Here is a 22,515-nt window from a genome sequence, read left to right as displayed (position 1 = left end):
CTGGCCAGTAGGAACAATGTTTTAAAGGTGTTTTAACTATTTATTGGAAAATATTTTAAAGCGTTTTTAACCTATTTATTTTAAAAACTGGTTTTAATGTTAAGTGCAATAAATCTCTCTCGCACTTTATTTGTGTTTGACTACTTGGGATTGAGGAAATCTGAACTCATTAATTTCTTAAGGTTTATCAAAAGCTCTATTTCACTCGTTTATAGTGCTAATTATTTGGTTGAAGTCATATTTTGTTGACCCGGGAGTGGGAGTAAATCCTGTTGATGAATCTTCGGCTATACAGTATGATTACAAAATCTAGGGGGCTGAAAATGATACTCTTCAGGGGCGGAGCCGTGCCACTCTTTATAGGGGTTTTCTCCTTCCTTTGGTTTTTCTGACGATGGATCGTAATTGTCATGGCAACCCCTTAAAAGATTTTGCAGTTTAATAAACAAAAGATGCCACAGATATCGTGACATTACTGTTCTCTCTACCACCCATCGAGCCTTTATGATAATAACTAATCACAGAGCATCACACGGAGTTGGGGGCGGAGCCGAGATGGGGGCAGGGTGGGGACAGTTTTCGAGCTTGCGGAGACTGTGACAAAATGTTTCCCATGTCATTCTCTAATCATGCACAGTCAAACTTACCAAGCCGCCATTACATATTAAAGCCAGAGCATGGCTGGGTGTTCATTTTTTTTACAGTATCGCTCACCTTTCACTGTTGTCCCTGTTGGAACTTGCTCAGTGGGAAGCAGCCCGGTGGAAGGAAAAGCACTCACTCTACCCCCTGTGAAAGCAACATCTGAAAGTCATGGCAATATATTTCAATATGCTATAAAAAAAAAACAGAACTTCCTTTCTTAAAAGTATACGGCTAGGTCAAAGAGAAAGTATTGGAAAACCTTGCTCTGTAACTGTGGCAAATTGTAACCTGTAAACTGTATATGATGTATATTGGTGTTAGAGCCCTAGTAGGTGTTGAATTAGGATAAAACTTGTATCAGAAAAACCTTATATTGTAACTATGGCAAATTGTAATCTGTTAACTGTAGGTTACGTAATGTATGTCAACCTTTAATCCATTCTGAGCTCTTTGGGGAGAATGGGATAGAAAATGAAATAAATAAGAACATAAGAATAATAGCCTTACTGGGTCAGACCAAAGGTCCATCAAGCCCAGTAGCCCGTCCTCACGGTGGCCAATCCAGGTCCCTAGTACCTGGCCAAAATCCAAGGAGTATGCCAGTGCGCATGGTGTAGGAAATTCAGGAAGTCTCGTGGTTTGAAGTCCGAGTGGCAACATAGGAAGGCTCATATTATAAAAAGGAATTAAAGGAATTAAAAATTAAAGCTCCTATTGCTGACCTACAAGTGTGTCCATTCTGCTGCCCCTCAATATCTCTCCTCTCTTCTCTCTCCTTATGCATCTCGCAGAGAACTCCGTCCCTAGATAAGCCAATCTTAGCTGAAACCCGTCTCCTCCACTGCCAATTCCAGACTTCGTTCCTTCCATCTAGGTGCTCCCTATGCCTGGAATAAATTACCCAAGTTTGTCTGCCAAGCCCCTTCCCTTCCCTTGTTGGGAGAATGTGGCGCAGTGGTTAAAGCTACAGCTCAGCACCCTGAGGTTGTGGGTTCAAACCCACACTACTCCTTGTGACCCTGGGCAAGTCACTTAATCCCCCCATTGTCCCAGCTACATTAGGTAGATTGTAAGCCCACTGAGACAGAGAGGGAAAAATGCTTGACTTCCCAAATAAGAAACTGTTTTGAATTCTCCTAGGGGAACAATATAGAAAACTGAATAAATAAATAGAGTGAAAAGCTTCAGTCTTTGATAACCAGAGCTGGTATTGTGACATCATAATGCCTCATTCCACCAATGCCTAAGAGCCAACCTCATCAGTGATGTCACAATGGCTTGATTGTCCTATACTCAGCTCACTTTTACTACATTTTGATTTCTAGAGTGGCACAGTGGTTAAAGCTACAGCCTCAGCACCCAGAGGTTGTGGGTTCAAATCCCACACTGCTCCTTGTGACCTTGGGCAAGTCACTTAATCCCCCCATTGCCCCAGGTACATTAGATAGATTGTGAGCCCACCAGGACAGATAGAGCAAATGCTAAATATTAGCGCTCATTAAATGCTAACGCATCCATAGGATATAATGGACACAATAGCATTTAGCGGGCGCTAAGACACACTAGCGAGCCTTAATAAAAAGACCCCTAAATGGTTATTACATTCAGTTACTCAAGTATTTTTCCCTATCTGTCCCAGTGGGCTCATAAACCACTTAACATACCTGAAGCAATGGAAGATTAACGCTGGGTTTTTACTAAACCATGGAAGAGCTTCTTACTGTGGGCCAGCGAGGTAAATATTCTGACACACAGAACATTTACCTCGTCAGCCCGCAGTAAGAAGCTCTTCTGCGGTTTAGTAAAATGAGCCCTTAGTGATTTGCCCAGGGTCACAAGGAATAGGGTTGCCAGATTTTCCATCTGTTAAAAGAGGACGCATGGCCCCACCACACTGTGCCCCTGCCCCCCAAACCTAGCCCCCCCCAAACCTCGTCTCTTCGGGTCCGGTCTGGAGTGCATCTGCGCCCTCACCTGGAGTTTTGCATTCATCTTATCTCAAGAAAGATATAGCAGCGCTAGAAAAGGTTCAAAGAAGAGCGACCAAGATGATAAAGGGGATGGAACTCCTCTCGTATGAGGAAAGACTAAAATGGTTAGGGCTCTTCAGCTTGGAAAAGAGACAGCTGAGGGGAGATATGATAGAAGTCTACAAAATCCTGAGTGGATAGATTTTTCACTCCGTCAAAAATTACAAAGACTAGGGGACACTCGAAGAAGTTACAGGGAAATACTTTTAAAACCTATAGGAGGAAATTTTTTTTCACTCAGAGAATAGTTAAGCTCTGGAAAGCATTACCAGAGGCTGTGGTAAAGGCGGATAGCATAGCAGGTTTTAAGAAAGGTTTGGACAAATTCCTGGAGGAAAAGTCCATAGGCATGGGGGAAGCCACTGCTTGCCCTGGATCGGTAGTACGGAATGTTGCTACTCCTTGGGTTTTGGCCAGGTACTAGTGACCTGGATTGGCCACTGTGAGAACGGGCTTGATGGATCATTGGTCTGACCCAGTAAGGCTATTCTTATGTGCAGATGCACTCCAGCTTCAGCCCCGATCACAGCAGCTTTTCAAAACCCAGTCAAAGTGCCAGGTTTTGAAAAGCCGTCCGTGGAAATCTGGATGTCTGGTAACCCTAACAAGGAGCAGTGCTGGGCTTGAACCCACAACCTCAGAGTGCTGAGGCAATGGCTCTAACCACTAGGCCGCCCCTCCCTCTCCAACAATTGTTACAAGTATAAGAATGGTCAACTTACAATTTTCTAAGGGTGTTGACGTTGAGTTGACACTTCTTCCAAGAGTGACTGAATATGGAACAACAGAATAAAAGGATTAGTTTTGAACGCTACGTAAATTCTCCACATCAGTGTGATTCTGTTCTCCACACTGAATAAAGTATGTTTAATTACTATTTTTTTCTATATAGATGGCATTGTCTCACAAACTGCAAAGCATGCAATCAAAACTTTTGCTTTTCATGTAAAATCATATACCTCCTGTCTACGATGATAATTTTCTACTGCTTCAGTTGGTAAATTATGGATTATTTTTTATTGGTTGGGGGGAGGATTTGTGGTTTTGGATTTAGCTCAGCAGTTCAAGCTGAGTTACATTCAGGGGTGGTAGCTTATTTTCCTGTCACCATACAAATTAGCCGAATTAGTATGGTGTGGGGTTGAACACGCTCTGGCGCCGGCTGATTGCCTACACGATGTGCCTCTCGCAGCGACAGTCCCCAGCCTTTCGCGGCACGCCTGAAATCTCAGCAGGCACACAGTTTGTGATACTCTGCTTTAGGAGACCTGCAGTCAGTGGGGTTTCACTGAAACATTAGGGATTTCAGGCCTACCAGAGGAGACTGAAGAAAAAAATTGTAGCCCCTGCTGCCAGAATCCACTCTCAACCAGTGCTCCCTAGGCTGAAGGGACTGGGAAAAAGTTCAGCATAGGCCGAATAGCAATGCTGTTCACAATGAGGAATAGGATGCTATGAAGTAATAAACTTGATGGAATTATGGTGGTCTTGAAGGCATGCACAGTTAGATCAGAAAACTGCTACTCCTTACAGCCCCGAGGGAAGAAAGAGGAGGGGGCGGGGGAAGCTTCCAGCCCAGCATACTTAGAAAGCAAGCAACCAATAGAAAGTGCCCATAAGGTACAGGGAGCTGGAGCATGTGCTCAGAAAGAGCGTATCACAGAGAACTACAAGATGACAGGGATTTGTAGTTCAAGGGCACAGTGGCCTACTATTTGCAGATAATGCAATCTGATACAAACAGTGGCGTAGCAAGGGTGAGCGGCGCTCAGGATTTGGCACCTCTCTCCCATCCCCCCCCACTCTGCTGCACTTGTGCACCCCTCCTTCCCTGTACCTTTTTAACTTCAGCGCCAGCAGCCAACAACTTGCTGCCCGTGTCGGCTTCAGTGCTCTCTGATGTCATTTCCTAGGTGTGGGCCCCGGAAGTAATGTCAGAGACAGCGCTGAAGCTGACACAGGCAGCAAGTTGTTGGCATCAAGTACATCGTCTCTGCAGTATTTTCCTTTTGGTTTTCTGTTGATTGACGTCTACTGCAGTTCAGTTGGATTTCTTCCTTTGTGCCTTTTGAAATCAGTGAGCTTAGCAGGGTTTAAAAAAAAGGATTGGATAATTTCCTAAAAGAGACATCCATAGGCCATTATTGAGATGGCTTGGGGAAAACCTACTGCTTATTCCTAGGATGAACAGCATAAAATCTGTTTTACTCTTTGGGATTTTGCCAGGTAAGAAAATTAGGGCTGATATATTGTAGGATGGCCTTCTTATACTGTTCTAGCTAATATAATAAAACGGTAAGCCGCGCATACGCAGTTCCTATGCGTGCGTCCATTTTCCGTGAGCTGTAGCTAGGAAGTGCGCATGCGCGGCTTACAGTCTTCTTCCTCCCCCCCCCCCCCCACCGGAGTGAGGGGCCGGAACTTAGGGGAAGGAGAGCAGGCCCGGGATTCGACCGGACACGGCCGGCAAGACCCTCCTTCCCCGCCACACCCAGCCCCCGGCTGTCCCTGTCGGCAGAGAAGGAAAGACAGCTCAGCGGCGGGTTGCCGTGACAGCGCTAAGGCAGCTTGAGGCGCCGCCGCGGCTGTCGGCATCGCTCTAAACTCCCATGCAGCTGACCATGGAATTGCGCACGGGAGCCCCGCCCCACCCGCCTCCTCCAGGCCGACGCTGCGCTCGGGCCTAAGTCAGCCACCCAAACTAAAGGATCCGACACTGCAAAAATGGCCGATCACCCACTGCGCACGGGAGCACCGCCCCGACCGGCTCCTCCAGGCCGACTATGCCTTTAATAAAGGGGGAGGGAATGCTGCTGCACAGGGAAGTGGGGTGGGGGTAGGTAAATGTTGCTTCACAAGGAAGTGGAGTTGGAGGACATGATGCTGCTGCACGGGGGGGGGGGGGGGAGGGAGACAAAGGGGGCCAGGGAGAAAACGTGCTTTGCTTTGGGGAGAGGGTTGTGCTGAGGGGGCCAAGGAGCAATCTTGGATTTCTTTGGGGAGGATAAAGAAGGGGGCCATAGAGAAAGACAAAGAAAGGCAGGCAGGCAAGGGGCCACAGAAAGATAGAAAGGCAGCGGACAGGGAGAGAGACAGAAAGAAAGAAAGACAAACAGTGGGAGGGAGAGAGATAGAAATAAAGAAAGATAGACAGCGGGAAGGAGAGAGACAGAAATTAAAAAAAGAAAGAGACAGGGGCAGGGAGAAGCACAGACAGAAAGAAAGACAGACATACATATATTCTAGCACCCGTTAATGTAACGGGCTAAAATACTAGTATATTAATAATGCAGCATATCTAATAAACAAAGGTACTCACATCCTATTTTAGAAGTTCGCAGACTTGGATTGTAGGGCTCATCAGAAGTCACTTTAAACAGAAATAGAAATAAAATTATCACTCAGAGCACATATGAAGGTAACATGATACCTCTCCAACCATTATTCATTTCATGTAAATGTTGGTTGTATGTTTGGGTAGCAAGTGAACCTCTGTACTCATTCACTAGAGCCACAGTGTCTTATAGCTTGCATTGAGGTTTTCCTGGAAATTGTATGAACAAATTAAATGCAAGACTCCTGAGACAGGCCCCTGTGGGCCGAAACACAATCGTGTCGAGTCTGTTAACCAATAAAGAGACTGAACACCAATTGGTCACCTTTGTTGTGATTGCTGGGTAGCAAGTGAAACATAGAAACATGATGGCAGATAAAGGCCAAATGGCCCATCCAGTCTGCCCATCCGTGGTAAAGTAACCATTCTCTCTTCCTCTCTCTAAGGGCAGGGGTGTCAAAGACCCTCCTCGAGGGCCGCAATCCAGTCGGGTTTTCAGGATTTCCCCAATGAATATGTATGAGATCTATTTGCATGCACTGCTTTCATTGTATGCTAATAGATCTCATGCATATTCATTGGGAAAATCCTGAAAACCCGACTGGATTGCGGCCCTAGAGGAGGGACTTTGACAACCCTGTTCTATGAGATCCCACATGCCTATCAAATGCCTTCTTGAATTCAGATACAGTCTCTGTCTCTCCACCACCTCTTCCGAGAGACTGTTCCACTCACTCACCACCCTTTCAGTAAAAAAAAGTATTTCCTTAGATTACTCTGGAGCCTGGTTCATAGATAACGGCGTGAAAGACAAAAGCGCGCGCTGACAATTAAGCGCAGCGCGGAGGTGCGCACCACACAAAATTACAGTTTTTAGGGGCTCCGACGGGGGTTTTTGTTGGGGAACCCCCCCAGTTTACTTAATAGACATCGCGCCGGCGTTATGGGGGGTTTCGGGGGTTATAACCTCCACATTTTACTGTAAACTGAACTTTTTCCCTAAAAACAGGGAAAAAGTTAAGTTTTCAGTAAAATGTGGGGGGTTACAACCCCCCACACCCCACACAACGCCCCCACAACGCGGCGCAATGTCTATTAAGTAAAGTGGGGGGGTTCCCCCCCACGCCCCCCCGTAGGAGCCCTAAAAACAGTAATTTAGAGCGGCGCGCGCCTCCACGCTGCGCTCAATTGTCTGGGCGCGCCTTTGTCCCGGCGCGCTTTTGACCTGACACCCTAGAGCCTATCAACTCTTAACTTCATCCTGTGCCTTCTTATTACAGAGCTTCCTTTCCAAACGAAAGAGACTCGACTCATGCGCATTTACGCCACATAGGTATTTAAACGTCTTTATCACATCTCCCCTCTCCCGCCTTTCCTCCAAAGTATACAGATGGAGATGTTTTAGGCCATCACCATACGCCTTATGATGAACCTTATTCATAAAGTATAGCTGCTTGCCCCTTCTTTGCTAGACAGAAACAGCAACTGTACTGCAAGCTACAAATTGATAGGCAAGATTCATCAAAATGTCATCTTTGAAAATGTGAGGTTGATTGAAAAACATCCTACTTTTGTTGTTGGCTGCAGTAACTGTCTAAAGAAAGTCGCTATATTTTTGTCATCTTTAGAGGAACAACATCTGGCTCTAGTTTGCAGCGTACTCTGTCCCGAGACAAAGATTTATTCAGTCCTTGTAACTGTGTTTTCTTTTTAATATCATGGTACTTCACGGTTCACTAACTCATTATGGTGATGGAGCGCATGCCATAATCTCCCTTATGGCAACATTCTTTTCTGCGCTCATTAAAAAATCATTACCCCCCAGGTTCACTGCCTCCACTGGACCGAGCAGAAATTTTGTAAATTAAACTTTGCTGAAATCATCTGTAGAGTGCATCTCCTTTTTTTGCACTGTTTTATAGCTTTCACAGTTTGAAGATTTTTTGTACTGCGCATCTCATTTGCATACATCGTGTCTCATTAACATACACGGATGCAGACGGTTTGTTACACTAATATGACAAGTGCATGTCCCTTGGCGAAGAAGAGTGTGCCATTCATGCTAATTGCCTTAATAAATCTTGTAATCCTCCATCCTGTAAACTGTCCGGCTAGAATCCCTTCCGCCCATTATCCTTCTAAAGCAAATCTCCCGTACGATGCTTCTTCAGTTTTCACATTCAGCAGATAGTTTAATTAACTTCAGTTCTAAATTAACCATTTTTACACAGCCTTGCAAACACTTTAAAGATGGTTGTTTTTTTTTAAACGCTAGCAGAAATCCTGTAAACATTGGCTAGATTGAAGCTATGGACACTTACATCTACTTGTGTATAAAGGACTGAATTCTACATGCTTCTGACTTCATGCGTCTCGCTGTGCATGCTTCAGGCTCCAAGGCCCAGATTCTGTATAAGACACCCAGGAAGGATGTCCTATACAGAATCGGGCCTAGGCCCACCCAAAATAAACGCGATTCTGTAACCAATGCCGGTTACAGAACCGGGTTACTGTAGACGTGGACACTATACTTATCACGGCAAGGGATCTCCTGCCATGATTAGTATAGTGGCCATGGCTGTGGCTGCCAGTCTCCCCCACCTCACCCTAAACAAACGAGGCAGGAGAGATACCCAATCCCTCCTACCGAAAGATCGCCAACCCCACCCCTCCTGCCGAACCCTCCAAAGAACCCCCCACCCCTCCCCGATGATCATCGGCAGGAGGGTGCCCAACCACTCTTGCTGGACCTCCCCCAACAAAAACTCTCTCCCCGGACCCCCCCAATGGATACCCCCAACCTCCCTCCCTGGAACCCCTCCCCTGGGCTCACCTTGAAAGGTGGCCGGCCAAACAGGTCTTCTTAGTGTCCAGCCGGCAGGCCTGCCTCTGTCCAAATGAGATGGGGCTCGCCCCTCCCCTGCCCAACCCACAGGAGCCTATAGAGGAGGGGCCTTAGGCGCTTGAGCCAATCAGGCCCTAGGCTCCTGTGGGTTGGGCAGGGGATGGGCGGGACACCTTATTTGGATGGAGGCGGGCCTAGGGAGGTTCCAGGAAGGAGGGGTTGGGGTTTTCCATTGGGGGATCTGGGACGGGGAGTTTAATTGGGGGGGTCTAGAAGGAGGGGTTGGGCTCCCTCCTGCTGTGACATACAGGAGGGTGGGCAGTCTTTGGGTAGGAGCGGTTGGGCTCCCTACTGCCGCGATCGTACAGGGAGGTGGGCAATCTTTGGGCAGGAGGGGTTGGGCTCCTTCCTGTTGTGACGTACAAGGGGGTGGGCGGTCTTCGGGCAGGAAGGGTTTAGGCTCCCTCTTGCCGCGATAGTATGGGAGGTACACGGTTTTCGGATGGGAGGGGTTGGGCTCCCTCCTGCCATGATCATTTGGGTTTGGGGGGGGGGAACTGGCAGGCACTATACTAATCGCAGCAGGGAGATCCCTTGCCGCGATAAGTATAGCGGCCGCGTCTGCTTTTGGCCTACATTGTAAGTGTCTCCTGCTCTCCTAGGGAGACGCGTAGGGCTGCCTAGGTTTGCCTAAGGCTACCGCCTAGCCTTAGGCGGGCTTACTCCCGGAGGCGCCTTCAATATAGGTGACCTGCCTGGGGGGCATTTTTTTTAAAACCAACGTGCGTCCCGATTGGCTGATTAGACAGTTGTAGGACGCCTACAGCTGCCTACGATCGGGACGCAGTTTACAGAATCCGGGCCCAAGTGTCTGCTAATTCACAATTGAACTAGACGCTCTCACAGTACCCTATTGCTGTGGTCTTCTGTTCCTTGTTAATTGTTATATGTCTTATTGCTAATCCTTTTTAAGGATGCGTTCCAAGTTTAACTGCCCTTGTAAGGATATTTTAAACTTTACTTAGTCCATACTTTTGAACGGATCTACTGTTTCCCCTTCCGTTTGTGTTTTCTCCCCTCTCCTTTCTTTCCTTTAATTATATTGCAGTTCTTCCCTCTCCCTCTTGTTCCAGTGTGTTTAATTTTGTCTCGTCTATCTTATTGTCTTGTTTGATGTTTAGTTAGTTTATTTTGTGTTATTCCTTTGATTTTATTGCACATCCACCTTGAAATTTATGATAAGGTGGTATAACAAATTCTAAATAAACTTGGAAATAAAAAATAAATTTAAAAAAATATGTTACCATGTAACGTGTTCTGGGCTCCTTGGGGAGGATATAAATCTATATATCTCTCTATCTATAACTTATCAATGAAGACCCTCATCCGACATTCTAGAGAGGAAATAGTACAGGCCAGCTAAATTTAAGTTGCAGTTTCAGCTTCAGTGTCCAGTTATAGCGCAGAGCCTGAGTAGATCCGCGCACAACTACACAAGGGGTGTTCTCTTAGGAGGGGTAGGGTTACCAGATGTCCGGGTGCCCGTATGGATTTTCAAACCCTGGTAGAATATGCAGGTTTTCCAAGCTCGGGGCCACAACTAGAGGGTCTCCGAGCATGCATGGATGCAGTGTGATGATGTGTGATGTCATCACGTCGCATGCTCGGAGGCCCTCCAGATGTGGCCCAGGAGCAGTGGCGTACCTAGCATGTGAGACACCCGGGGCCCATCATTTTTTGGCACCACCCCCCATCTATACGAAAAACATGATTTTTAGTAACAAGCCACAAGTCGCACATGAGTACCTAGGAAAAGGCAGCATCTTACATATTGCAGTGAGCAGTACAATATTAATACACCCATTGTAAAACTAACAAGCCAGACTAGTACAGATCAATCCTGCAGTCAATCCTAACAGAAAACCATGTCTTTCGAACACACAGAACACAGAAAACACCTTCGCCTAGTATGAAATGTCATCACAAACTTACCCCTCCCCCTTTTACAAAACTGCAGTGTGGATTTTAGCCACAGTGGTAACAGCTCTGACGCTCATAGAATTCTGAGCATCAGAGCTGCTACCACCACGGCTGGCGCTAAAAAAACGCTCCACAGTTTTGTAAAAGGGGGGATAAAATTGAAATACATAGACAAAGGTTAAATTGAACTAGCAAGAAGCTGGACTCTGCATACAATGCAATACTACAGAAACAGTACACATGTCTTCTAAAGCAATAAATAAATAGAAAATTTTTGTTCTACCTTTGTCTTCTCTGGTTTCTGCTTTCCTCATCTTCTTGTTACTCTCTTCCTTCCATCCACTGTCTGCCATCTCTCTGCCCCTATATGGCATCTTCTCTCCTTCTATGCCCCTTCTAGAAACTGTATGCCTCCCCCTTCCATCTCTCCTTTCACCCCCATTGGTCTGGTATCTGTCTCCTCTCCTTCCCCCCTGCTCTGGCATCTCTCTCTCTGCTCCCTTCCTCCTGTTCTTCCCTGGTCTTCCTTCTCAATTTATTTTCTGCCTCTGTCTAAATTCTTTTTTCTTTTTTACTATTCAGTCCTCAATTTCCCTCTTTCACTGTGTCTACCTATAGCTTGCCACCTCTTTCCCTCACCCCTTCCAGTAACTAACTCTATCCTATTTCCTCAATCCTGCATGTGCCCTTTTTTTATTTCTCCTCCCCACTTCTTTCCAGCATCTGATCCCCCCTTCCCTCACACTTCCATTCAGCAGCTGTCCTTCCTCTCCCCCACACTTCCATTCAGTGTCTGTTTCCCTTTCTCTATCCCTTCCATCTACTGTTCACCCTCTATCTCGCCCCTTCCATTCACTGCCCTCTATGCTCTTTCTATCCAGTGTGCACCCTCTCTCTCTCTCTTCCATATGGCATCTTCCCTCTTTCTATGCTCCTTCCATAAACTATATATCCCGTGCCCCTTCTCTCCTTTATACATGATTGATTTCAACTCTGTCACCTCTCCGTTTTTCTTTCTCTGTCACCATCCCCTCCCCTATGCTCTGGCATCTCTCTCTTCTCCTTTCTTTCCTTCCCACCTCATGGTCTGGCATCATCCCTTCCATGATTCCCGGCATCTCTCTCCTTTACTTTTCTTCCATCTCTCCCTCCCGCTCCATGCTCTGACATCTCCTTCCTTTCCCCCTTCCTTTTCCCTTGATCTGGCATACCTTCCTCCTTCCCTCCCTGCCCTGGCGTCTCTTCTTCCCTCCAAGCCCTGGCATCTCCTTTCATTCCCTCCAGCTGGGTACAGCAACACTCTCCCCAATTCTCTCCCTCTCTGCTCCCTTTCCTCCTTCTGTCACCCAAGTCTGGTGTCCTGAACTTCATCGGGCAACAGCAGCATTCACAATTCACTGCTGTTGCCGGCTTCAGGCCTTCCTCTCTGTCGGGTCCTGTCTTCATGAAAACAGGAAGTAGGCAGGACCAGCAGAGAGAAAGGCCTGAAGCCAGCAACAGCAGCGAATTGTAAAAGCTGCTGCTGCCTGAAAAAGGTAATGGCAAGGCAGACCGCTTCTCCCCCCTCCCAGCCGAACCCTCGCTGACCCTCCTATCTCTCCCCCCCTAAGTGAACCTTTCTGACCCTCCCAGCGAGAGCAGCAAACCTCCCTCCAGTAGCGTCGGCTGCTTCGCGGCTTTCTCCCACCAGTGAAGTGTCACTGATGACATCATCAGTGACGCGTCAGAGGGAGGAGAAAGTCGCGAAGCAGCCGACTCTACTGGAGGGAGGTTTGCTGCTCTCGCTGGGAGGGTGGGAGCGCGAAAGGGACCGGGCCGGCTGTACACTCCCCTAAGGCTGCACCCGGGGCTGAGCGCCCCCCCTTGGTACGCCACTGCCCAGGAGATAAGGGGGTGGGGCTAAGGATGGAATGGGGCGGGGCTAGGCAGAACAGAACGGGGCCACGTGTTCTCTTTTCTTCGAGAAGAAATCTGATAACCCTACGGAGGAGCATGGGAGGATCAGGGACGTTGCGGAAAATTGTATGCAGCATTAGATGCGTGCCCAACTTGTGCACCAGGATTTATACCTGGTTTTCGTTAGTGCCCAAAGCTGGGTGTGGAATTTAGCACCCAATGTTATTCTGTAAAGGTCACTCATCCCGGATTGCCTTATATAGAAAAGTGATGGGTATATAATGGGCTTTTTAGCACTTGGTGAATACTAATGGAATTAGCACACACTAAGCTATTGTAAAAGGGTCCTATAGGCCAGAGGCTTTTTCTTAAGGTGCGCTAACCAATTTAGCGCGTGCTAAATGCTAAGGCATCCATTAGATTCTACGGGTTCCTTAGCATTTAGCATGCACTAAATCGGTTAGCACGCCTTAATAAAAAGACCCTTTAGTTAGTTAGTTTATATATTTGTATTTAACTCATTTTTTTTCCGGGGCAGGTCAAGGAAAGTTACATTCAGGTAAACTAGGTATTTGTTTTGCTATTTCAAATGTATTGGTGCTAAATAATGGTCATGAATCCAAGAAAGAAAGAAAAAAAAGATGGCAAGCATTACAGTACCTTCAGCATTTGGGTTGAAGACCTTGTCCACACTTCTGTTGCGATGCACTGTGAAAACATAGACAGCCTGGTCAATTCTGCCTACAATGAGAAAACTGCCATCTTAAACAGATTTAATTTCAACAGAGAACCCTTCTACATTAACTAGTGAGCTCCTTGTAATGCTTTAGCATAGGATTCTTGGTGCCTGCTACTGACTAGAGAATTACAAGGGAACTCAATTTCCCCATCCCGTCCCTGCGAGTTGTGTCTTTGTCCTTGTCACTGCACCATTCCTGTAAGCTCTGCCTTAACTGCACAAGCCTCGAACGCTTGTGATTTTAAAGGGTTTGAGGCTTGTGCAGATGAGGACAGAGCTTAGGCATTGGTGGAATGAGGCATTATGACATCACAATCTGAGCTCTAGAATGTTGCTACTTATGATTTTAAAGTGTGTGAGGCTTGTGCAGATGAGGACAGAGCTTAGGCATTGGTGGAATGAGGCATTATGACATCACAATCTGAGCTCTAGAATGTTGCTACTTATGATTTTAAAGTGTGTGAGGCTTGTGCAGATGAGGACAGAGCTTAGGCATTGGTGGAATGAGGCATTATGACATCACAATCTGAGCTCTAGAATGTTGCTACTTATGATTTTAAAGTGTGTGAGGCTTGTGCAGATGAGGACAGAGCTTAGGCATTGCTGGAATGAGGCATTATGACATCACAATCTGAGCTCTAGAATGTTGCTACTTTTGATTTTAAAGGGTTTGAGGCTTGTGTAGACGAGGACAGAGCTTAGGCATTGGTGGAATGAGGCATTATGACATCACAACTGAGCTCTAGAATGTTGCTACTTTTGATTTTAAAGGGTTTGAGGCTTGTGTGGATGAGGATGGAGCTTTTTGGAATGGGGCAGAGACAGGAAAAGAACTCTAAGGGATGGGAAAATGAGTTCCCACTGGGATGAGGAAAAGTTTGTCCCCATGTAATTCTCTACTATCGACAATTGGTAGCCTCTATGGAGAACCCTTTTGTGCATCAGCAGGAGAGTTTCCTTGCAAGCAAGACTGGTTAAAGCCAGTCTTACTTGCAAGGAAACGTTTATGCATCGGGGCCCTAGTGGTTTTATATTTTTAGGATGCAAATCGCTACAGCGGTAAGAATTTATCTTTAATCTTTGTATAAAGGAGGAAACGTCAAAAATAAGATAAAGGTTGTCAAATAAAAAAATTTAAAAAAAGACTTACTTTCTCCTTCATGAACTGTGAAACTTTTCTCTTTAGTTGCTTCTGGATAAGCTAAAAGAAAATTCCAATTACTGAGATCTTTTAAAGAAAACTCCATTGTGGAAATTGCTAATCATTTTCAAACAAGCGCTTTCTTTTATTGAGACAGTTTTGAAACAGAGGTACAGTAAAACTTTGAGTTGCCCCGACAAAACCAATTAGTTGGTAAATGGAAACGGGCCTTTTAACACAAACGCAAACACACAAAAGCTGTATTTACGGTGACCTGTATCCTCTGAGCAGGTTCTACTGAGGGTCATTTCTTTATTCATACATGCTCATACATACATACAGCTCAGAAAATGGCCCATTATTAGTAAGTATGTTATACGCTGCTTTCTCTGATACTTTGATGTTTTTGAGCTTTTAGGGGTTCTTTTATTAAGGTGCGCTAACTGATTTAGCACGCGCTAAATCACTTTTATGGACAAGGGAATGCCAGAAAGACCCGTTTCAAGACTTCAAGTTTACTCCCAGTAGCGTCTACTGCGAACTTTCAAGACTCAAAGTAAACAAAGCCATGGGACCAGACAACCTACACCCCAGGGTGCTCAGAGAGCTGAGGGAAGTCCTGGCGGAACCATTATCTGTGCTCTTCAATCTCTCCCTAAGCACGGGAAGAGTTCCCTTGGACTGGAAAACAGCTAACGTTATTCCACTCCACAAAAAGGGCTGCAGGACAGAGACGGCGAATTACAGACCGGTAAGTCTCACATCCATAGTATGCAAACTCATGGAAACAATGATCAAACAGAAACTTGATACAATCCTGGATGAAGAAGATCTACGTGATCCCCATCAACATGGATTTACCAAAGGCAGGTCCTGCCAATCAAATCTGATTAGCTTCTTCGATTGGGTAACAAGACAACTGGATGCCGGGGAGTCCCTGGACGTAGTGTATTTGGACTTTAGCAAAGCTTTTGACAGCGTCCCACACCGTAGGTTATTGAACAAGTTGAAATCGCTGGGATTAGGGGAAACACTAGCTGCATGGGTTAAGGATTGGCTGAGCGGTAGACTTCAGAGAGTGATGGTAAATGGTACCCCATCCAAAACATCGAATGTGACCAGTGGAGTACCACAGGGCTCGGTCTTGGGTCCAATCCTATTCAACATATTCATAAGTGATATGACCCAAGGGATCAGAGGAAAAATATCATTGTTCGCCGACGACGCCAAACTGTGCAACATAGTAGGTAAAAGCACTATGCCTGACAATATGACACAGGACCTACTACTATTAGAACAATGGTCATCGACTTGGCAGCTTAACTTCAATGCTAAAAAATGCAAAGTGATGCACCTGGGTAAAAGAAATCTGTGCAGGACTTACACGTTAAATGGTGAGACCTTAGTTAGGACCACGGAAGAACGGGATTTAGGAGTAATCATTAGTGAAGACATGAAAACTGCCAATCAGGTGGAAAAGGCTTCCTCTAAGGCAAGGCAAATGATGGGTTGTATCCGTAGAGGTTTTATCAGCAGGATGCCAGAGGTCATAATGCCACTGTACAGATCCATGGTGAGACCACATTTGGAATATTGTGTTCAATTCTGGAGACCACATTACCGGAAAGATGTGCTGAGAATGGAGTCAGTTCAGCGGATGGCCACCAGGATGGTCTCGGGGCTCAAAGATCTTCCGTATGAAGTAAGGCTGAATAAATTGCAGCTGTACTCACTTGAAGAACGAAGAGAGAGAGGGGACATGATCGAGACATTTAAATATATCACGGGTCGTATCGAGGTGGAAGAGGATATCTTCCGTCTTATAGGACCTTCTTCCACCAGAGGGCATCCGCTGAAAATCAGGGGAGGGAAATTTCATGGAGACTCCAGAAAGTATTTCTTCACTGAGAGGGTGGTCGATCATTGGAATGAACTCCCACGGCAGGTGATTGAGGCCAACAGCGTGGCAGATTTCAAAAATAAATGGGACATTCATGTGGGATCTCTAATGAGGTGAGGGCAGGGGGTGGTGAGCAAAATCAAACAGAAGGGTCAATGGAGTGGGCAGACTTGATGGGCTTTGGCCCTTTTCTGCCGTCATTTTTCTATGTTTCTATGTTTCTAAATGCTAAGACGCCCACAGAATATAATGGATGCCTTAGCATTTAGCGGTTAGTGCGCCTTAATAAAAGGACCCCTTAATTATTACACGTTTAAAGGGTGGTTTTATCATCCATATTTGCATGTAAAACATTTTTTTACACATGTGTGGGCTCCTATAAAATTATAAATAATCATGTATAAAGAATATAACCCACTAAATATAGAAAGTGCAACACAAACTTAATTAAAATTAATGATCTAACAAAACAAGCTCTTGAAAAGGGTTTTCTTACCAAAAGAGAATTCAGATTTCTTAATGTACCTTATCCAAAAATTCCGATCCTCTACCTGTTGCCTAAAATTCATAAATCGATATCTGATCCACCCGGTAGGCCTATTGTCTCAAATTGTGGTGCTTTACTTGAGGCCTCCTCAATATATATTAATAAATTTTTACAAACATTTATCAAACAAACCACTGCGTATGTTCAGGATACTACCGAGTTCCTTGGTAAACTGGAAACGATTGTCCCGGATTCCCACTCAATTATGGTGACGATTGATGTAAGTTCTCTTTACACAATCATTCCACATGCTGAGGCAATGGATGTAATGAAAGAAACTCTGGAGAAAAGAATAAATCCTAAAGTACCAACTGAGTTTTTGCTTCAATTAGCCAACATTGTTCTTACTGACAGTTTTTTCATGTTCGAGAATTCCCTATTTCAACAAACAACAGGGATAGCTATGGGTATCACTATGGCCCCCTCGTTGGCGAATCTTTTTATGGATAAGTTTGAACAAAGTTGGATATATCCTTCTATATTTTTCAATAAGATTAAAATATGGACACGATACATAGATGATATTTTTATTGTTTGGAATGGGGACGAAGAAGAACTCATCCAATTCCTGCAATATATAAATTCATGTCATCCCAAAGTGAAATTAACTCACTCTTACAGTGTTGAAAAAATCTCATTTCTTGACGTTCAAATAACCATACAAGATGGAAGATTTCAGACTGAAGTATATTTTAAGCCTACGGACTGTAATTCTGCACTTCTTTTTTCTAGTGCATATCCGTTTACTTTGAAGAAGAGTTTACCGTATTCCCAATTCCTCAGGATTAGGAGAATATGTTCTTCTACTTTAGAATACAAGAGGCAGGCGAATATACTGAAAAATCGATTTCTTCAACGAGGATACCCTTCGAAAATTGTTACAGCGGCATATAAACGTGCACTATATAAGCATCGTGAATATTTACTGATTCCTAAAAATAAAAATTCTTCATCTCAGGAGGAACGTGTGATGACCTGTGTTTTAACTTTTTCAAATGATAGTTATCAAACCGTCAGATCCCTGAGAAAACATTGGGAGATCTAAAAATCTCAGGGATATTTCAAAATTTTCATCTAAGGATAGCATACCGTAGAAAACGAAACCTTAAAGAAATTTTATGTCCACCTATGCTTCCTGGATTGCTGAAATACACTGATAGCTCTCCCCAAGGTCATCATAGTTGTGGCAATTGCCAAATGTGTACAATCATGATGAACACCAGTATATTTTGCAACCCTAGAGATAATAAAAACTATCAACTAAGCCATACCTCCAATTGTAAGTCTCAAGGAGTCGTATATATTCTACAATGCCCCTATAAACTGCTCTATGTAGGACAAACATCTAGGAGATTTAACATTCGCCTCACTGAGCATAAGAGTAACATTAAAAATCAAGTACTTACTGCTCCGTTGGCAAAACATTGCATTGACAAAAATCATGGGTTCTTTTCTCTTAAGGGTATTGCTATTGAGATTGTTGATCGGAACATCAGAGGAGGGGACTATAGACGATATCTAGCTCAGCGTGAACAACGCTGGATCAATCGACTGGGGACTTTAGACCCTTGTGGTCTTAATAGAAATTTAGAATGGCAACACTTCTATTAATATTTCTATTAATATATCTTTTAATATATCCTTCCAGTTATGCTATTATTTTGATAGGAGTTCAGTGCTTTAATTTGAACATGACTGTGAGGTCATAATGTCACATGACCACTTCCCTGAATGGAAGCACATAAATTAAACGCTGTCGCCATTTTATTTTTTGCTAGAGAATGTTTGGTAGCTGACATGCACGCAGTGAGTATTGTTACATCTGTTACTGCATACTTTATATAGAACGTACACTAATGCCTTTATTTGCTATATTCTAGATGCCCTAATGTACTTTGGCTATTAGCCCTGAAGCAGTGGACTCACATTACTGTCCACGAAACGCTGCCGCGTCGGCGGCATAGCCAGTGCATAGGCATTAGACTGCGACTTGTCTCCTAAAGCTACAAATGAACATCGTTTAAGATAAGTGAATTATAAAATCATTATGAGACTTGTTGACCATCTGCTACTTTGTTGCCTTTCATTTCTCTAACTTTAAGAAATTGCAACGCTCATATTTAGTTAGAGTGAGGTTACGTTTATTAAGTAACTGCAGAATATACACCCTGAAGGTTTATTTAAAACTTTATTTAATAGAACATTTTTGATATGAACATTTTAATATGGAACTTTAGGGTTTAGTGCAGAAAAAAGAAAAAAAGAAAAAAAGTTTATAAAAATTAATATTTAGTTAAAAAACTTTATAGATTCCAGGTTTTTTGGCCTATGACTGGAGCGTGGAGTGTTTTACTACGCTGACAGTTCAGTCCATGATAGGACTACGCGTAGGCTCCAATTCTGAGGCCTTTTCCTGGATTAGGATTTAAGTTTGTGTTGCACTTTCTATATTTAGTGGGTTATATTCTTTATACATGATTATTTATAATTTGGACCACTAGGGTAATTGGGATTTAGTTTAGCTCCTATAAAATTAGCCATGGAATTAGGCCTGGCTCTGCTATTATGCAGACTGGACAGCCGCATCTGTGGGCAATGGTGTACTCTGGGGGTCCTGTCACCCCTGCCCTCCCCCCTTTTCTCCTGTGCTGGTCCCGAAATAAACAAGCACAGGTCTAGGCTCAAGTGCTGCCTTCATATGACCCTTCCTCCCTACCTTCCTCTCCTTGAAAATGATGACAACTCCTTCTGATGCCCTACCCACCCCCCCAAAAAACATACACAATAACTCCAGAGGGGGAATGGGCAGGAGTAATGCTCACTTGCTCCTACTTGTCGCAGCCTGCCTCTTCAAAATGGCTGCTGAGACCTCTAGTAGTAACCCAGTGGTATGGTACTACCTACATATAGGGAATATCATTCAACTAATCCCCAAAAAGCTAATGGGAAAACATCACACATCCTACCTATCAGTAGCAGAAATATGGAGACAAATACTGCCAACACTGAAAAAATAGATTATTTTTTTACCGTTACCCTGTTTTCTTTTTCTTTTTTTTATTTATTTATTTATTTTTTTTAAAACAGTTATTATAACCCCCCTTTTTTGTTCTTCCCTTTTATGTTTTTTCTTCTCTTCTATCAAAAATTGTAACTATTCCCCCTCCTAACCACACAGGTCTTGTATGTCTTACCCACAAAATTATTTTAAACTTAGGTCTACACTCAGTTTGTTAAGTGTGTTAAATTTTAACTAACAACAAATTTGTTTTTATGTCAACATTAACATTGTACTTGTTTAATTTATTAATATATGTTATTATTATTGTACATCGCCTAGTAATTTAAATAGGCGATTCATCAAGAATAAATAAACTTGAACTTGAACTTGAACTTGAACACATAATGGCCCAGCCCCTTCAAAATGTGGACAACATAGACTACAAGGCCGAGCTCTTCAGAAAATAAAAGTTGACAATCAAAATTTTAGTTGTTGTGTAGTGATTTGAATATGCCAACTTTGGGAATCCGGAATGCTTTCCAATCAATATTTGTCCGGTGGCCGTTGGTAGTTTTTAAGCTGCTGAAAACTGGGGGAGGGGGGCAGAATTAGGGTTACCAGATTTTCCTTTGGGAAAATCCGGACCCATGGCCACCCCCCCAGGACCGCCAAGTTCCGCCCCGCTTCCAGACAGCATCCGCGCATGTGCAGACACAATGCAATGATGTCACAAGTTGCGTCCACGCATGCCCCTTCCTGATGCCATTATGTCAGGAAGCTTTTCAAAATCCAGATAAAATGCCGGATTTTGAAACACCGTTCAGACTCCCTGAGTCATAGTCTTGGACATTGTGTCGGAGATTGAGAACTTCGACGCTGAGGCAAATGCCTAGTTGGACATTGACGTCGGGTCAAATGTATAGGTGTAGAGCATTGAGAAGATTATCAATGTGAATGCCTTGATGGACATTGAGAGAAGCATTGGGAAGAGTGTCGAGAATGTGATGAGCTGGGCTCCCTCTATGACAATTCATGTCTGGACATAGATGCTCAATATCAAGGAGTCCAATGTTGGACTTCATGGGTGTTGCTAGGCCTGAGTTAAGGCCAGGGGCATGGTAGCAGGGATTTGCATATTATGCGTCTGAAGTAGCACAACTTGCTCCTTCTGCAACAGCATATAAGTGTAAAGCTGTTCCTGCAGAGATAGTGCCGGTACCATTGTTGATACATTAGACACTTGTTGCATTGGATGTCAAAGCACTGGTGACCCTAGTATCAAGGCGTGCTTCAAAGGTGACACCAACGTTATAGATGGTGATTTGAGATCAGTTTTTTTGACGCTTAGTGTGTGTCATTGGCACTGCCTAGAAGGGAAGAGATGTTTATGCTTCTTAACTTTCATATGGGGCTCTCCTGAAGTTGACGTCAAAGGAGCTGTGCTAGGCGTCAATGTCAACGTTAGGCATCGAAGACATGCATTTATGAGACACATCATTGTAATCTCTAGGCATAATCTTTGAAGCCAAACCGAAAAGTTTTCGAACTGAGATTTTCTGGCTTTAAGTGACATCTTCTGTAAACAGCAGCAGAGTGTGCATGAAATATCACAATGATCAGGACCAAGGCACTGGATACACAAGTTATGTAGATCCCTGCCTCAAATAGCCCTGTTACATCAAGTACACCTCTGAAGCCACTAAAAGTCCTGTTCATGGACAGAAAAATCATCGTCATAAGAACACAGGACACAAAGGTCATGGGAGGTCGGGTAGACGTTAAGCCGAAAACAAGATGACACTCCCAGCCTATAAGCGTGCTCAGAGGAGCCCGCAGTCCTGAAAAGAAAATGTATTCAAATTTGAAAATTTCATTTACCAGACTTAAGAAAAATGAAATATATGTCTAAGGTGATGGGAAGGCACATGAAAAGACATCTAAAATATATGTAAATAATGCATATATATAATAGATGTATTGAGGGAATTTTGAGACAACTTCTTCACTCTGTGAAAAAATGAAAAACTGAAGGAATCACGGGCTGGTGCTAGGCGAGAAGACACTTGCACATGCATGGTACGGGTAGTCTTCAGACTTTGAAGATTTGAAAGTGACTGTGCACTTTTAGAGTGTCCATACTGGGCTCTGTGGAGGATGTCACCCACATGTGAGAATATACTGCCACCTTGTCCCGGGATAATACCTTTATAATCTGGAAATTACTAAGGCACATAGAAACTTTTTATATAAATGTTTTTTCATGTTCTAAGAACACTGAAGAAGGAACAGAAAAGATTATTAAAATAACATCTTACTTTCCTCTTCATGAGCTGTCACAATGTTCTCTCCGGTTGTTTCTGGATAAACTTTATTAAAAAAAAAAAAGTATAATTGCAGAGATCTTCAAATAAAACTCCATTGATAAAGTGCTAGAATAATTTTCCTTTTTTTAAAATC

General features: G+C 44.0%; 1 protein-coding gene across 1 annotated transcript in view; it reads right to left on the bottom strand.

Annotated features, from left to right (window-relative positions):
• OC90 (otoconin 90) overlaps positions 1-22,515 on the bottom strand; it is a 140,886-nt gene that overhangs the window by 19,245 nt on the left and 99,126 nt on the right. The window contains exons 6-11 of the mRNA XM_033929878.1: positions 22,374-22,424; positions 14,620-14,670; positions 13,391-13,471; positions 5,995-6,045; positions 3,398-3,445; positions 715-789 (exon numbers count right to left, since the gene is read on the bottom strand). Coding sequence (XP_033785769.1) covers positions 715-789; positions 3,398-3,445; positions 5,995-6,045; positions 13,391-13,471; positions 14,620-14,670; positions 22,374-22,424 — 357 coding nt within the window. The remainder of the gene's footprint in view (positions 1-714; positions 790-3,397; positions 3,446-5,994; positions 6,046-13,390; positions 13,472-14,619; positions 14,671-22,373; positions 22,425-22,515) is intronic.

Source organism: Geotrypetes seraphini, chromosome 2 (genome assembly GCF_902459505.1).
Source record: "Geotrypetes seraphini chromosome 2, aGeoSer1.1, whole genome shotgun sequence".
Classification (NCBI taxonomy): Eukaryota; Metazoa; Chordata; class Amphibia; order Gymnophiona; family Dermophiidae; genus Geotrypetes; species Geotrypetes seraphini.
The sequence above is the reverse complement of the archived record's forward strand: the minus strand, read 5'-3'. Positions and strand labels throughout refer to the sequence as shown.